Genomic DNA, 17,203 nt, shown 5'->3' with positions numbered 1-17,203 from the left:
TGTGCTAGGAGTGGATTCCAGGACTGTACCTTTAGAGATTCAGAAATTTGGAGGTGGAACATGAGTTTAAATTTTTACATGCTTTGTTTCATAAGTTACACTTCGGAAAGTGCTTAAACTTGAACTTAAAAAATATCCCTACTTGTTCTAGGAGCAAAACAAGCATTTTGATCAAAGCAGCCTGGGTGCATTCAATCATTGTTCATTCAACAGTCATTAGTGAACTACTAATTGTAGTAATCTGTCCCAGGTGAGGCTGTGTGCAGTAGCTGTCCCTTTTGTAGTCATGTTCATCTCCTTTTGCTGTTTGTCTTTTCTGTCTTTGCAAGCCCAAGCCCATTCTTAGGGCCCATTCAGTCAAAGTATTAGCCAATAAGTACTTTCAATATTTTTCGGGGCCAGGGCGGTGGAGGAGGGGGATGCTAAGAAGAGTGAGAGGGGAAATAGATTTGCATTTTAATAGAGTATTTAAATTCCTTGGTATTTCAAATTACTGGAGAAGAGAAGGGTTTCTAACTTTTACTGAATTCCTAGGTGTGCCCAGCACTTGACCTGTATTATCTCATTTAACCCTTGCAATAAGTTTAAGAGGTGTTACTATTTTAAAGAGGAGGAAGTTGAGACCCCCCATGTCTGGAAATAGGATAGATGGAACATGAACTAGAGGCAGGTCTTACTGTAGAGGCCCTGCTCATTCTCCTCTATCCAGATGCCTCCGTTACCTCAACGTTCTTCCCACATCTATGCTGCTTGGGAACAGCTTGGGATCACTGGAACATCCTGGTACTTGTCCTGTTTTGAGTGAAAGATTGCTCTCTGGGCTGCCCCAAAGAGCACTGATTGGCCTATAATCTTCTTAACTTTCCTAGGAGTGAGTGAATGACAACTTGGGTCACTTTAGAAAGGATACTGATCTTTAGGATGAGTGCATAGATCCAAAGCAAGCACGATGTGGACTAGTTCACTACCTTGCTGTTAGTGAAGGTGTGTTCATTTTTTATTGTAAACATACCTTGTTTCTTTTTTTTGTTTGTTTGTTTTGAGACGGAGTTTTACTCTTGTTACCCAGGCTGGAGTGCAATGGCACAATCTCGGCTCACCACAACCTCCGCCTCCTGGGTTCAAGTAATTCTCCTGCCTCAGCCTCCCGAGTAGCTGGGACTACAGGCACAGCCCACCATGCCCAGCTAATTTTTGTATTTTTAGTAGAGACGGGGTTTCACCATGTTGACCAGGATGGTCTCGATCTCTTGACGTCGTGATCCACCCGCCTCAGCCTCCCAAAGTGCTGGGATTATAGGCGTGAGCCACCGCACCCGGCCCATACCTTGTTTCTATTTGATGAAAACCAGACATCAGAATCTCCAGCCAAGTGTACATGTTACTGATGACGTCTTGCTAGTCAGATTCAAAGTCTTTTTTGCAGGCGTTAGTTCTTGAACAATAGATTCAGGAACTAAGTTAAGGCCTGAAAAGAGTATTTGTTTTCTGCATTTGATATAGAGCTTATTGACAGATGAGGAAATTAAGGCACAGGAGGGAAACACTGGCCTCAGCAGTGCTTTCTGCCTGTGCTGCCATGTATGTATCTGATTGCTGGGTATTAATTTGAGGAGTCTAGGCTAGGTCTACCTGATTGAATCAGAAGATTCCTGAAGCCACAAGCTGTGCCTAGAACTTCATTGCAGGTCTAAGAATCTGTAGCATTTGATCCAGTGACCCACTTCTTAAAACTTCCTCTGGCTTCCATGCCTTTAAATTTTCCCAGCTCTTCTTCTCCAGCCTCTTCCTCTTCTCCTTCCTTCTTTTCCTATTTTCCAATTGTGGACATTCCAAGTGAACTGATCTTCGAAGCTTCATCTCTTTTTCTCTACACCTCCATCCTCAGCTTCCCATTTAGTCCATTGTTCCTTGTTTCTTCTTGCCCAGACGACAGTAAGTTACTCAGCATCTTTCTCAAACCATTTCCTCTTCTCAACTATGCTTCATCTGTCATTGGTCTAATGATCCATTCTTTTTAAGACGGAAAGATCTATTCTTCCTATGACTGGCCTCAAAGTCTAGGTTAACTTGACTAGTTTGTTCTTTTCCCCAGGATAAACAATGAATCAATGAGAAGAATAAAATCTTGCTTCAAATATTTGATATTTTTCTTTATGACATTTGGTATCTTCAAAGATATGCTATCTGTCATTTCCTTTCTATCACTTCTGTCAACCTCACATATCATTGCTTCCTGCAACTATCCCAAATAATCTCTTGAAATAATAATAGCAAATGTATGTTGAATACTACATGTATTGTGCTAAGCATTTTACATTTGTTACTTTCTTCAGTCCTCACAACCACTCTGTGAGATGCTATTTTCTTCATCTTGCCAAAAAGAATACTGAGGCAACTTGCTCAGCATCACACAGATACTGAATGGTGGAGCCTCAACTCAGCTCATGCCTGTTTTGTTCTAAACTTGATGGTTGTAACTTGGAAATTCTGTTGCTTCCTAGAATATAGGATGGTATATAGGAGCAGGCAATTAGTGAAGATTAGTTTCCTTTCTTCTTTTTCTATCCATCACTTCTTCCTCAATTTGTACTGAATCCGTGTAAATGCTAGGTGAATCAGTGGTCCCTTCACTGTCCGTAAGATGCCACTTCAGCTCCTAATTTGTGATTCAGGGTTCATGGTGTGTAATAGAAGGCACATTGAGGCAGAAGTTCTTTCTATCCCTGGCTTTGCTACTAAACTTGTTCTGTAACATTGGACAAGTCATTCAACAGCTATGCCTGAGCTGCTTCATGTGGCAAGTGAAAGGTTTGGTTGACACTTTCTTTGATTCTTTCCAGGTCTGCATTTTTGTGACGTTGTTATTCTGCCTTCCCTTGTTTTATCCTTGTTTCTAGTAAAAACCCTTTCCTCTATGCCTTTTTTCCAAGCACCCCAGACCCTGTCAGCTCCATCTTGGCTGTTGCCTCTGCTTGCCCAGGGAGCCTTTTCCTCTTCCTGCTGCATCTGAACTCCACCACCCTCCCAGGCTCTTCCTTCTGTGTAAAGTTAGTCCTTCTCTCTGCCTTTTCCAGGCATCTGCAGTACTCGGATCTCCTGCATTGTTGCTTGCCTGTTTTCTGTTCACACATCTTGTCTTCTTAGATAACAGGTCCTTGAAGGGCTGGCTGGTCAGCTGCTCTAAGTTTGTTTTGTGTGCTAAGTTTCTTGTGTGTACCAGGGTAGGTGACTTCAAATGGAGTAGGTATTTCATAAATAATTGTTAAATGATTACATTTGGGCTTTATCTCAAGAGCAGAGGTTACTCAGCAGGAATGCCCGTCAGGGGAATCAGAATCAGGACACACAACTGACCAGAATTGACGAGGGTAAAACTTCTGGCAGACTAGTTTAGGGAATTCCCACAATCCAGGGAGAAGTCCCTGAAGGCCCAGCCTAGTGAACAAGTGAAAAAAGGCAGGGAACACCAGATAAAAAAGGCTTGGTGTGCGCTGACTCTCCCACTGACAATCCTGGGCAGCAATGTCACTGTTACCTGGCTTTCTCTTCTCCAAGCAGTAGAGCTGCCCAAGTAAGCCAGGCAGACGTGCTAAGGGGCAGGCTCGGGCACCCGAGATCAGGGCTCCAGAGAGCAGGCGGTATAAACCAATATAATGGGGTGGATGAGTAGTTCTCAGCACAGCCCGATTTTAAGAGGTGGGGCAACATTTTCCCAGAGTCACTTACTTTCTTTGCCTCTGCTGAGGCAGATAACACCTGTGGATTTGTGGCCAGAGGATGTATGGTTCTGTGAACACATTTCATATCCAAGGCTGCCAGCTCTGTTTTGGCCCTTCTGTTTCTCAACGGAGCACATAGTAGCAGCTTATCGCCCAACCTCAAGTGCGTGATGGAAGCACTGGGGCCTGAGGAATGCTGAGAAAAGTGTGGCCACTTTCCACCTGGAAATTCCACTTAAGAAGGAAAAAAAACAACCTAAGCAGAACCTAATCTAGACTTTTGGGCAGATCCGGAAACAGATTTTTGGCCGGCATTGGCGTGGTGGGAAGGAAGACAAAGTGGAGGGAGAACTGGTGAGTCTGAAATTAATCAAAACGCGGCAAGGGACAAAGCAAAGGAGGCTGCCGCCCTCCTAAGTCTCAGGGAGACACGTCAGCTGGAGCTCCGGGCAATTTTGGCCTGGCAGTCTCGCGGCCCCGGGAGGGGCGGCGGACGTCTGCAGACGGGCTCTAGGGCCCGGCGGCCGGGCGCCACGGCGGGGTGGAGTGTAGGGTTACAGTGACGAGCCCGGGCGACCCTCCCCGGCCCGCGAGCGGGGAGAGGGGAGCGCGGACGGCGGCGGGAGCGCGCGGGAAGCTCTAAGACCAAGCAGCGCTCGTCGGTTTTGGGGCTGGAGGTGAAGCCCTGTGTGAATGGGGTTGATTGTCTGGCGCCACTTCCCCGCGCTGCCCCAGGCCATGTCCAGCGCGCTGCCCTGCGGCAGCCTTCCCCAACCCCGGGACTGAACTAGCCATGATCGCCTCATGTGGAGGACAAAGTTGCGCCGGGGAACCTGTGAGCCTGCGGTGAAAGGTAACCAGCGGCCGCTCGAGGTGCCGGGAGGGCGCCTCCGAGGCTCCCACGCGGAGAACCCAGACGCCCCGGGCTTCCCCGGACCATGCTGCTCAGGGAAGGGGGCAGCTCCTGGGGACCCGAGGCTGAAATCCCACATTACTGTTGTTTTTAAGCGGGTTCCCTTGCCCCGCTTCAGGTCCTGTAGCCTACGGGCCGGGCCTCAGCGCCTTGCCGCCCCGAGACCCATGTAGGCTGAAGTTGTGGCTCCGGGGTGCGGGCCCGGGGTGCGGCGCGCCAGACGCAGGGCTGGCCTTTTCGGAGGGGCGCAGCCATATGGTCTGAATCCCCGTGGCGCGCCCGCGCAAGGGTCTCGCTGCGAGGGAGGGGACGAAGAGGGTGTCCGTGCCGCTTCCTCCGCGCGAGACAAAGGCGCGCGCACCGTCCCGCCCGACGGGCTCCGGAGCTCGGAGCTAGACCCTTCCTGCCCGCGGGCCAGACCCGGCTCTGGCGGGTGGGGGCGACGAAGGGGTTGCACCACAGCCCCAGACGCCCGGATCGCGTTAGCTGCTGCTCCTTCTTTGTTCTCTCCCTAGGCTAGCTTCTTTGACAAACTGGAGTTAGATCCGGCTCCCGCTTCCCTGTTAGGGCTGCCTTTACAATAATCTGGTTTCAGGGGGAAAAACATTTAAACTTTCCAAATGGAACTGTTTTTTCTTGGAATGTGACATTTGTAGCAGGAGGGAGAGTGGCGCGTCGGCCGATGACAGCCAGTGGAGCCGGGGCCCAGCGCCGGGACAGGGGCCGAGCGTGCCCCAAAGGCAGCCGGGCTGGAGGACACCGCGGCCGAGCCTTGGAGCCCTGGCGCGCACCTCTAGGGCCTCTGCCATCTGGACTGCGCTTACGGCGACGCTTCCAGGTTTCCCCCCTTAGAGGCCCAGGCCGAGAATCCTGGGTCCCCGCTCACAGCTCCCGCGCGTCGCCCACCCTACTTTTCCAGTTTTGATTGATCACTAGGAAGACTTTCCCTTTCCATTTTCGTTCGAAGGTTTTTGCCTTTTTGGCTTCGGTGTTAGTTTCCTGTCTCCGAGTGCCAAATAGCTTTTGGTCAGGTTAGCGTGTGGATCACCTGGACTGGGGTTTCAGAGGTCAGGGGCCTGATCGTGCCGCCTCCTGAGACGATGCGGTTTGGACCCAACGTTTTGTCCCCGTGGTCCCTCAGCTCCCTTTCTCTGTGAGGCCTTGGTTGCCCATTTTCTTCTCCGGAGTCATGTTATGAGAATCGAGTTTTTGTACTGCTTGCAGAATTCTTTGGTGGTGGTAGGGTACGTGGTCTCGAGAGCCAATTGTGATACGTCGAAGATACTTTCAGCTAACCAAAACAGTTATGTGCTAACCTGTTCACCATAAACGAATGAAACCAGAATAGAGGGATATTAATAGCTACAGTTCCAGAAAATTTCCTTCCTTTTCAGGAAGCAAAAAGTCAGGGCTTGAAATATTAAACAGTCATGGCTCCCTGCTTCCAAAACTGGCCGATGGGTCACTGCCAAACTGGCTAAGATTTTCCTTGGCTGCCTACCACTCCTGGGCCCGGCAACTGTGGAAGTCAGACCCAGGTTAACAATTAAGGAGCTCTGTAGATTGCAAGGTCTTGAAGCATCTATAGCAACTGACATTTACCTCCTACCAAGGTGCTCTGAGCATTATAGTGTATCCATTATGAAGGCTCTTTATGAAAATAATGTAGGAACAATAGTTTAATACACTTTGAACTGTTACTAAAGGGTGGAAAAGCATTGGTTTGACCGGAAGGAAAGAAAGTACCGATTCTACCAGAATGAAAAGGTTAGGATGTACAGTAGAAGGCCTTACACAGGCTCTACTTTTCCTTATGGTGTTGGTGGGGGTGCTGGGGAGGGGGCCGAAAGGGATAAGGATGTGTACTTCTTGTACGGGTGTACTTTTGTTTTTCTGAGATGCATTTTTCAAGATAAATAAGGAAACCTTTGTAAACCTGTGAGTGTATAGGAGAGAAGGTGCTGTACCTGTAACTCCCCTCTCTCTCCCTCTTCTTTTTAAAATGCACGGAAGTGTTGGTCTTTCAGATTCTTTGCAGATGATGGAAGATGTACAATACTAATGTTCCAAAGGGCATGTGGAGATCAAAACATTTAAAAATACATGTTTTCATGGAAGCTAATGGAGGATTTTCAGTTTAAATGAGATGTTAAAGTGCTGTCCTTAAGAAAAGCACATGTATGCAGAAATGTGAGTGATTTTATGGGAAGGCACTCTGCTGATTAGACTTGAGAGTGTCTGCCCTGGGCCAGTTAATCTGGAGGCTCCTGTGGGTAGAGCTCGGGTTTTCTGATGTCTACCACTGTGGAAAAGTGTGGAGCCAGGGCCTGGTGAAAAGATGGCTGAACTAATTGAAAGTAGCAGGCTGGCTGGGGAGAGTTCTGTTGAAAAGTACAGCTGCTAGGTACCAGAGTTGCATTGCTTCGTAGTAATTTGTGAAAATGCTTTGAAAATGATAAAACACTATATAATGTAAGACTTTTGAAAAAAATGATGACATGAAATAGAAATTGCTAGTGAAAATTGTAAAAGTTTGATTTTTCAGGCCAATAAATTTAAAAGAAGTAACTTTGTAAGACCTATTAACATTTGTGACACATAAAATTCCCCCAAAGTAACCTTTTCTCTTTTCTTTTTTTTTGGGGGGGGGTGGGATGGGTGGGTGTGGCTGTCTGCATTTTAAATGCATAAGAAGCTCAGGTCAGGAAATTCTGCAGTGTTTTGAATACTTTTCCCCCTATTTTTCATTAATTTTGGCAGGTTCTTATGACTCAGAATTTAGTAGGTAATAAAATCCTTGAAAAGCACAGGGTAGCACGGAGGTCAAGTAAAAGGAGATATTTGATTACAGGGTTTGTTGGAAATAGACTGAGGTTGTTGTGGTTTTATGTTTTGTTTTGGTTTTTTGTTTGCCTAGTGATTTTTTTAAAGTTAATTTTGTTGGCTTGGCTTTGTTTTGTCTTGGAGGAGAGGTACAATGTAAATCTTGGCAATTGTGGGTAAGGCAGTCCTCTACATTTGCTGGAAGGAAGCCACTCCTGCTCTTGGTTTATGTCTTGGCACCAAGCTGAGTTCTCCTTTAACTTGTGAGGCCATTGGCTCTGCCCTCTTGGTTAGGCCTTGTGAAATCTTAGGGTATATTCATTTTGGACACTCAAGGCAGGACTCCTGGACTCCTAAAGGGATTCACACATCAGGCATTTTTTCCCCAACTTTTAGGAGGGAGTAGGAGAGTAGCTCTAAGGTGGTGGAAATGTATCCCTGTTAAGATACTGAAGAATTAGATTAAAATTTTCAAAAACTGTCATCCTACCGTGCGTGTTTAAACCTGTGTTTGAGACCTCACTGGCCAGTATTGCAGCTATGTACCTCTATTTTGTCATTTTGTTTTTATAAAATGTCTGCCATTTCCTTTTTTTTTTTTTTTTTTTTGGTAACTTTTTTGTTTTGAAATGATCATAGCTTCATAGAGAGTTGCAAAAATAGTAGAGAGGTCCTGCGTTCCCTTCACCCAGTTTCCCCCATTGGTAACATCTGACATAACCATAGTACAATAGCAGAACCAGGACTTTGACACTGGCACAGTCCACAGATCATAATCAGATTTCACCAGTTTTACATGCACATGTGAAATTTGTATTTCTATGTGTATACTTCTATGCAGTTTTTCATGTGTCGATTCATGTAACTGCCACCACAACCAAAGTACAGGCTATTCTATCACCTCAGCGATCTCCCTTATGCTATATCTCTATAGTTGCACCAGCCTTCTTCTCCCCACCCTGATGCTAAATGCTTAGCAACCTTTACTCATGTTCACTATATCTACAATTTTGTCATTTTGAGAATGTTACATAAATGTAATCATGTAATATGTGAACTTTTGAGATTGGCTTTTCACTCAGCATAATGCCCTGGAGATCCATCTAAATTTTTGCTTCTATCAATCTTTTGTTTCTTTTCATTGCTGAGTAGTATTCCATGACATGGATATACTATGATTTGTTTAACCATTCACCTGTGGCTTTTTACCGGTTCATGACTATTGCATATAAAGTTTTTGTGAACATTTATATATAGGTGTTTGTGTGAACATAAGTTTTTATTTCTCTGGTGTAAATGCCCATGATTGTGATTGCTGGATTATATGGTAAGTGTGTGTTTAGTTTTTTATGAAATTGCCAAACTTCCAGAGTGGCTGCACCGTTTTACATTCCTATCAGCAGTGTATGAGAGATCCAGTTTCTCCGCATCTTTACCAGCATTTGGTGTTATCACTGTTTTTCATTTTAGTTGTCCTAATAGGTGTTCTTGTCTTATCATGGTTTTAATTTGTATCACAGTAATGGCTGATGATGTTGAATGTCTTTTTTTTGTGTGTGTGCTTTTTTGCTATCTATATATCCTTTTTTGGTGAAATAACTATTCATGCTTTTTGCCCATTCTCTAACTGGATTATTTATTTTGCTGTAGAACTTTAAGAGTTATTTGCATATTCTAGATACAAGTCCTTAGTCAGATTTCTGGCTTATATATATATTTTTCCAAGTATGTAGCAAAGCTTTTTAGGCCCTTACCCCAAGATCTTTTGCAGATCAAAAGTTTTCAATTTTGATAAAGTCCAGTTTATAGATTTCTTTTTTTCTTTAAGGATGGTGCTTTTGATGTCACATCTAAGCACATTTTGCCTAGGCCCATGTCTCAAACATTTTCTCCTGTGTTTTCTTCTAAAAGCTTTATAGTTTTACATTTTATTTTTAAATTATACTTCACTTTTTTTTTTTTTTGAGACGGAGTTTCGCTCTTGTTACCCAGGCTGGAGTGCAATGGCGCCATCTCGGCTCACCGCAACCTCCACCTCCTGGGTTCAGGCAGTTCTCCTGCCTCAGCCTCCTGCCTGTAGCTGGGATTACAGGCACACACCACCATGCCCAGCTAATTTTTTGTATTTTTGTAGAGACGGGGTTTCACCTTGTTGACCAGGATGGTCTCGATCTCTTGACGTCGTGATCCACCCACCTCGGCCTCCCAAAGTGCTGGGATTACAGGTTTGAGCCACCGCGCCCGGCTATACTTTACTTTTATCCCTCTTAAGAGTTTGTATGTCTTGCTGTTGATCTTATAAACCAACTATTAGGTCTCGAATATACAGAGATAAACTGTCAGGTGTAGTTCCCCCTCTGAAGTACTCACAGATTAGGGGTGTGGCATGTGGACATTACCATGTGTTGCTGCTATGATGGGACACGTGTGATGTGCTATGGAGCACTGAGCAGAAAGGAGAGAGGACTTGCTTTGGTCCAGGCAATCAGGGAGGGCTTCCCTGGGCATGCTGCTCAAGCATGGTGGGAATAAAATTGGTTTGCTTTTGATCTAGTTTTTGGATCTTTATTGCCATGAATTCTTTAGAGTGTGTTACTCTGATTCATAAGCACATGGTGATTGAGTTGGCTTACACTGAATGGTTGAGTTTTTTGAACAGCACATGGCATGATAGCTTAAAAGAAGGTGAAAACACAGTACTCAGTAACATAAACAGTATGAATGAGGTTAAATAGATTAAGAGTTAAGTATATGTTAAAATGAGAAAGCAGAGGTAGTATTTTGGATTAAGAACAGATAGCTCTGCTTGTATCCTGGCCCTGCCACCTCCTTGCTATGTGACCTCAGAATTGTACATGCTGAAGCCTTATCAGTAAATGGGGAAAATAATAGTTCTTCCCTCACAGAGCTGCATGAGGGCAAAGTGAAGTAATGCTCACAATGCTGAGCACATTGAAAGCATTCAATAAATGCTTGCTGCCATTTCACAGGCACTATGTCATTTAAGCCCCACAATAGCTGAAGATTATTGTGGGGAGGAGGTGTGTCTACCATGCTATGACTGGGTATATGGCTACCATATCATCTTGGTAAATCACTTAGGCTCTGTAAAGTAAATGTATTTGCTAAATATTTAACTTCTAAGGTTATTGTGGGGCTTAAATGACATAGTGTCATTGAAAGAGCTACAAGAGAGGTGAAATTTGGTACAAAATAGTTTTCTTAAAAAATTATTTTCAGCATTCTCAGTATCTTTTTGGAACAGTATCTTTGGATTTACAGTGCTCTGCCTCTCCTGACGGTAAGTTTCATTGCTACTTGGGGCACTTGGTAAAATTGCATAGACATAGGCAGGGACCATAGACATACTTGGGGATGTCATGAAGGTTCCTGCAGTGGATGGATGGTTAAGCTAGGGTCTCTGAGGAACCTCCAAATGGGGATATTTTGGAGGCACACTGATAAGTAGTTGTAGTAATGACCAACGGAAAGCTCAGTGCTGGAAAATTGCTTGAGGAGATGTTGAAATATTAAGAGATTCAGCTTCCTCACAGTAGAGAAATATAACTCCATGACGTTTTCTTTCTAGCAGTTTAGGACAAATGTGATCTGGCCTTCATCTATTTTTTTCAAGTTTTAGACCTACACTGTCCATAGTAACCACTAGTCACTTGTGGCTATTTAAATTAATGAAAATTAAATGAAATGAAAAATTCAGGCCCTCAGTCACACTAGCCACAGTTCAAGTGCTTAGTAGCCATTTCCATCATGGCAGCAATTTCTATTAAGCAGTGTTGCTCTACAGTGAGATTGGCTCTGCTGTCTGATGGCAGCACCACTAGACTTTAGAGGACAAGACAGGGACGTTTTGAATGAAATGTACCACATCTCCCTTGGGGGCTGGTATGAACTGATTGGTAATGCTCTGTTCACTTGAATCTTATTTTGCCATTTCTGTTTTTGGAGGCTCATTTCATTTGAAAGGCGGGTCAACATGGCAACTGAGTTATGCTAGCAGCAAAGCTCACCAGGCCATTATCAAGAGATGTCTGCTGTTTCTAAAGATGTTCCATTCATGGGATTCTCCCAGGGATCTGGCCCTTAAGAGAAGCAAATAGAAATGCTTGGGTGCAATTAGCACAGAAAGGTCCTTCTCCTAAAGAGGACTATCAAAGGTCAGCCTGGACTTCTCCACCTTGGATCTGTTCCACTGCTGAACCAACCTTTGTCAACAAGAGGCAGGCATCTGGCCCTTGTTCATCTCTCCAGTGTTTGCACATGCTCAGATACCATTCCACACTGCATCATTGTATTGACTCCTTTGAACGTGTTCTGTAAACTGTAATAAGGTTCGTTTCCTTGCCCACCCTACATCCAGTCAGTCTTTAGGTCCTTGCAGTTGACTTCTAAAATACTTCTTGCATACTTTCCCTTCCTTTGCATGTCTCTACAGCTAAACCAGTTTAAGGGCTAATTACCTGTCTCCTGGACTATTGTGATAGCCACCCACATAACAGGTCTTCCCACTTCTGTTTTCTTGCAGCTCTTCTGACCTAGTAGTCTGTCCTTTCTTCTTTCCCTCCTTCCTCCCACTTTTCCTCCACCCTTCTCAGAATAAGCCCAGCAAGACAGGGATGATAGATATCTTGTGTTCCAAGCTCACTTTGCTTCCTCTTTGTGAGGTGGGGGCTCTAAACACACCCAGTGGCCACATGCCAGGGAGAAAGGAGGCATCTCACATTCAGCTGCTGCTTCTCAGCTATGAGGGCTGCTTTGGGTGGTATGACCCAGGAATGTGACCCCTGAAAGCAGATGTGAGGCAGGCCTTTTCCTTTCTGACAGGGGCTGTTTTCTGGAGGACTCTGGGAACCAAGTGTTTTGTGAGCAAGCCTCCTCTATCTGGGGGTCTTGGGAAAAGTAGAGAATATGAAATCATCTTGCAAGGCCCTGTACCTGAGGGATTGGCTCCTAAATATCACTGCAGTTATAGGTTGATTGCTCGTCCTGGTGATGTGGGAATGGTTGGAAGATAGAAGAAGGGCAGACAAAGAGATTAGAAAATGTGCTTTTTATGGAAAATAGTGGACTCAGGGTACTCTGCACAGAGTTAAATTCATTGTAGAAAAACGCATGTAAAACCAATCTAGCTTCTTGAAAAGAGAAATGCTCTAATGGTCCTTTTATCTAAAAGAGTCAAAGAAAATACCTTCTGAAATCACAATAAGCTTCAATTAAGACACCTGGGAAAGCAATTTTAAAAGCGTCACAAAACCATTTCTTCAAACCTTGAAGATAATGGGGGTGTGAGGTTTGTTTAAACTAGTAGGTTTGTTAAAGGGCATAATCCTGTCAGGTTTATCCTCCCATGGTATTGACTGGCCTGGCAGATCAGAAATGAGAGGTAAGTGGCATAAAAATGGTGAATAAGTTTACCTTAGCTGACTTTTAGAGTTGAGCCTGTATCGTAGTCATCAAAAAACTTAAGAATAGAGTCTAAAAAGTCTACTCTGAGATACATATTAGCTTCGCCCTGAGTTGAGGCATTAAATTTTCCCAAATTCTAACATTTCTTACTTGCAGATTTCTCCAAAATAAATTCCAGTAGTTTGGAGAAAGATAATTGAAATAAAGACAAATATTTATACTTAATGACATTTATTAAGTGACTAAAGTCACTTTATTAGTTTAGGAACAAAAAATGGATTATGTGTAATTGTTCATAAAATAAAATACTAAATTTCTAGTATTCAATTTAGTAATTTATTTAGGCAGTAGTCACAAATATGCTAATTGAATATACTTTGAATATTTTCAATTTCTCTTATAGAAAAAGGTACATCCTGAACATTAGGGAACATGACATTTCTTATTTTTGGACAGAATATGAATTAGGCAGAAATTTAGATACAGAATCACTCACTCCTCCTTAAATATCTGTTGAGTGAATAACTTTGGATTGTACAAGTCAATACTGAGGTGGAGAATTTGATGGGGTACAATAAAAGGATATATAGTTCATCCATCTGATATTTGAGGGTCTGTCATATGCCAGGAACTGGGCTAGATGTGAGGTATATATCCTTTGCTCCCTGTGGAATTCATATTCTATAAAAGAAATGTAATGTATTAAGATGTTGGAAAACAAAAGACAAATGAACTGGGTTCATTCTGCTCTAAGAAGGGAAGGTCAAGAAAAGACTCATAACTGTCTTTCAAGTATTTATTTTATTTTCACTTTGAAATGAGCTTAAACTGCAGATATCATGACTTCTAGAAGTTTAGAAGAATTGTCTGCTGGGGAGGATATGAAGGGCAAAGAGGCAACCAAAGAATTAATAGAAGTGTGGGAGTATATCTTACTAGAAATCTGTTTAAATTCAGAAAGTATGATATAATGTCCTGCCAGATGGTGGGAAGGGGATCCTAATGGGGTAATTTTGATGGGCCCTTCGGATATCTTTTTTTTTTTTAATTTCAGTAATTATCTCTGGAGCTTAATGATTAAGACTCCAGAGCTAGAAACTTGTATTCACACGCGACCTTTGCCACTCACTAGCTTTGTAATCTTAGCAAAATTACTTAACCTCTCTGTCAAGTAGAGTTTCCTCATGTGATACACAGGGATTTTAATTATACCTACCTCAAGAAATTGTTAGGAGAATTACATGTTAGGTATAAGAACAATATCTGACACATTGGAGTAGTTAAGTGTTAGCTATTATGGTTGTTGCAGTTACTATTGCAACATTTTTTTATGCTTATAGATTCTGTGGGTCTGGACTTCAGGCAAGGCACTGTAGGATGGCCTGTCTCTGCTCTGTCATTCCTGAAACTTCTGGGGCAAGAAGGCTAGGAGCGCATAGGTGGTTTGTGACTGGATTCACATGTCTGGCACCTGGGTTGGGATGATTAAAGGCTAAGTGTCTGTAGACCAGAGTCTCAATAGTTGCCCTTCCACCTGGCTTGGCTTCCTTATAGGATCAGGCTAGTTAGAATCTTATGTAGTGGCTTAGGGCTCTAGATGTGAGTATTCCAGCAAATTGGATGGACTGCATTGTCTTTTATAATTTAATTTTGGAAATCACATAGAGTTACTCCTCTATTCTCTCTTAAACAAGTGGACTTATACATTCACTACCTAAATTCAAGGATGTGGACCCACCTTTCTATAGGTGTGTCAGAGAATTTGCAGACATGTATTAAACTGCTACAGTCATCATTGTTGTGTTATCATAAGATAAAATATTGAAAATGTAGCCCACAGTAAGTCTTTAACTATTTGGATTACCTGAAAACCGCATTATTCTGAAGATTTGAATTTCTGTACCTTTCAAGGCAAATATTTGTGGTGGTGATTTTTCTGCAAGATTAATCCTCTGCCCACTCCTTCATCTCATGCCTTATGTAACATTTTCTTGATGGTTTAGATTATTATCATGAACATCAGTAATATGGTATGTTGTTTGAATTGGGAGTGGGGATAGGCATATAGACAATACAAGTATGTAACATAGTTTTCTTCCAAGAAGATGCTTTGCTCTCCATAGTTAAGATTATGGTTCCAAAATAGACAGTAACTGAAGGTACAAAATGACGATAGAATTAGCAAAAAATGCATTTATAAGCTCTGTAAGCAAGAGGTAATTAGTAATACACTTGAAAGCCCTGTTTTGATGATTTTTTTTTCCCTCTAAGATACTGTACTGTGACAGGCCTGGGCACTTGTCAGGTAGAACTTGATTAGCACCCACAGAATAGGACAGAATCTCCAGAAACGTTATATTATGTTCTGGTCACATTAATTTAGACATTTTTAGATAATTATTGTAAATCTATTTTGAGACCCTTGACTTGGAAAATTTATTTAGTTATCTGTTGCATAGGATACTAGAGAAAATGTTATACATTATATACCTTGAAGTGAAGTTGGCCTTTTTTTTAAAAAAATTGTCATTTAATTGGCTAGGCCATTAAAAGACTCACTGTTTGGGGGACGAAAATAGGCTTTAAATTGCTATGTATATTATGATTCTGAAGGAATAGACTTTTCTGCTCTTTTGTTAGTAAAGACCTAGTTTTCCTCTATGTTGTGAGTGAAAAGTACAGATGACTGCGAAGAAGAGATGTGAACTTCATGTTTTGACTTCTGTCCTATTATATCACAGATGAAATGAAAGAAAAGTTATGGAACAAAGGTGCTAGGGAGAGGAAAATTCCTTTTGTTTGTATATCTCAGTACAGAGGATAAATCTGTTACCACCCCACCCCGGCCTCCCTTCCCCTCTCCCTTCCCATTCCCTCCTCCCAGTAACTACCCTATTGTCACTGTCTCTGAAGATGAAGCCTCTTAGGCAGCCGAGGAATATTCAGGCTAGGATGGTTTCTGATACCTTTTCTAGGACCACTTAGCCTTTGCCTTGCTTGCCAAGATGGCCAGGTAAGGAGACTCTGAAGAGACTTTGGACAATACCATGTAGTCTTTTGTTTTGTTTATTGATTGTAGGACTGGACATTTTAAGCTTATTTTCTGAGTAATGGTATATTTTAGGTCTTCCCTTATTCCAAATTTTTGGAAAGTTGAAAATGTAATTTTAGCCTAGTTCATTAGCAGAATAGTCTGACCTAAACAAAACTCATCTCTTATCTGCCTGAGCATCTTGCTGCCGTTCTGTTTTAAAGAACTCACTGATTTGATCATCTCTTGAACGTGAACTTTACGGTGGTTATTCCTGTTATCTTCTCCCGTTTTCATGAACAGAAACTAAAATTTACTAAGCACTTCCTATGTGCTTGGAACGTTGTTAATAGCCCTTTCTGTTGTCTCAGTAAATCTTCATAACAGCCCTATATAGTGGCCCTATTATTATTCTCACTTACTAATAAGGCAATGGGTACCAAAAAATTAAATCATTTGCTCAAGTTTACATAGCATATCAATGGCAGAGCCAGGATTCTTACACTATTTAAAAAGCAGATTTGCCAAACAAAAACAGAAAGCGTGGTATGTCCTTTCTTCCTGCTTAGTGGTTATTTTTGCCTCTATCGTTTTTTTTTTTCTTCAAATCTTTCTAATAACTGTGGTCTTCTGGCTTGACAACATCGTTCTCTTTCCCCTTCAGTCATCATGTCTTAACCTCCTTCCCTTTGTCTAGGATCACCTGACTTCCTGCTGGACAAGTTATTGCAATTTCTTTTCTCCTTACCTAAAACTAATCTCGTGGACCCTTTTTTCCCCCGCTAGTGAAATAATCATTGTTGATTTATATTTCCCATTATATATTTCCCATTATAAAATTTCCTCAAGGACCGGAAGGTGCATTCTTGAGCAGGTGTTTTCTGGGTGGGCATCTAGCTCTCTCCAGATGTATTTTCTTTAATCAACAGGGGTTCATTCGTCTGACTAATATAGTTCAAGCAGTGCTTTATATCAAAGGGCCTCTGTATGTCTTCAAGTTTCACTGACTTCCAGAGGCCATGGCCATCTTCCTTTGCCTGGGCAGGGGGATAACTCATTCTCAGTTATAATTGGTTGTCAGCATTTTCATCTTTTGGAATTTCCCCATGGAAGAGACTGTGTCATTTAGAACAATGTTTCTCAAAGTGTGTTCTGTGGAACCCTGTGGGGAGGAGGTCTCTGAGACCTAAAAAGTATCTTCATAATAATACTAAGACATACCCTCACCATGAATCAAGACAGTGGTAGTAGTCAATTAGTCACACACTCAGAATAACAAAGAAGCCCATT

At 42.6% G+C, this 17,203-nt stretch overlaps 1 protein-coding gene across 10 annotated transcripts in view; it reads left to right on the top strand.

Moving 5' to 3' along the window:
• Nucleotides 1-17,203, top strand: part of AMOTL1 (angiomotin like 1) — a 176,040-nt gene that overhangs the window by 58,858 nt on the left and 99,979 nt on the right. For 2 of the 10 annotated variants that reach the window (XM_035265230.3, XM_035265227.3), the window contains exon 1: nucleotides 4,307-4,575. The exons of the other annotated variants lie outside the window; for them this stretch is intronic. In XM_035265230.3, coding sequence (XP_035121121.3) covers nucleotides 4,527-4,575 — 49 coding nt within the window. In that variant the 5' untranslated portion in view covers nucleotides 4,307-4,526. Of the gene's footprint in view, nucleotides 1-4,306; nucleotides 4,576-17,203 lie in introns of those variants that run through there. 10 annotated transcript variants of the gene reach the window in all.

This window comes from Callithrix jacchus, chromosome 10 (assembly GCF_049354715.1).
Source record: "Callithrix jacchus isolate 240 chromosome 10, calJac240_pri, whole genome shotgun sequence".
NCBI lineage: Eukaryota > Metazoa > Chordata > Mammalia > Primates > Cebidae > Callithrix > Callithrix jacchus.
The sequence above is the reverse complement of the archived record's forward strand: the minus strand, read 5'-3'. Positions and strand labels throughout refer to the sequence as shown.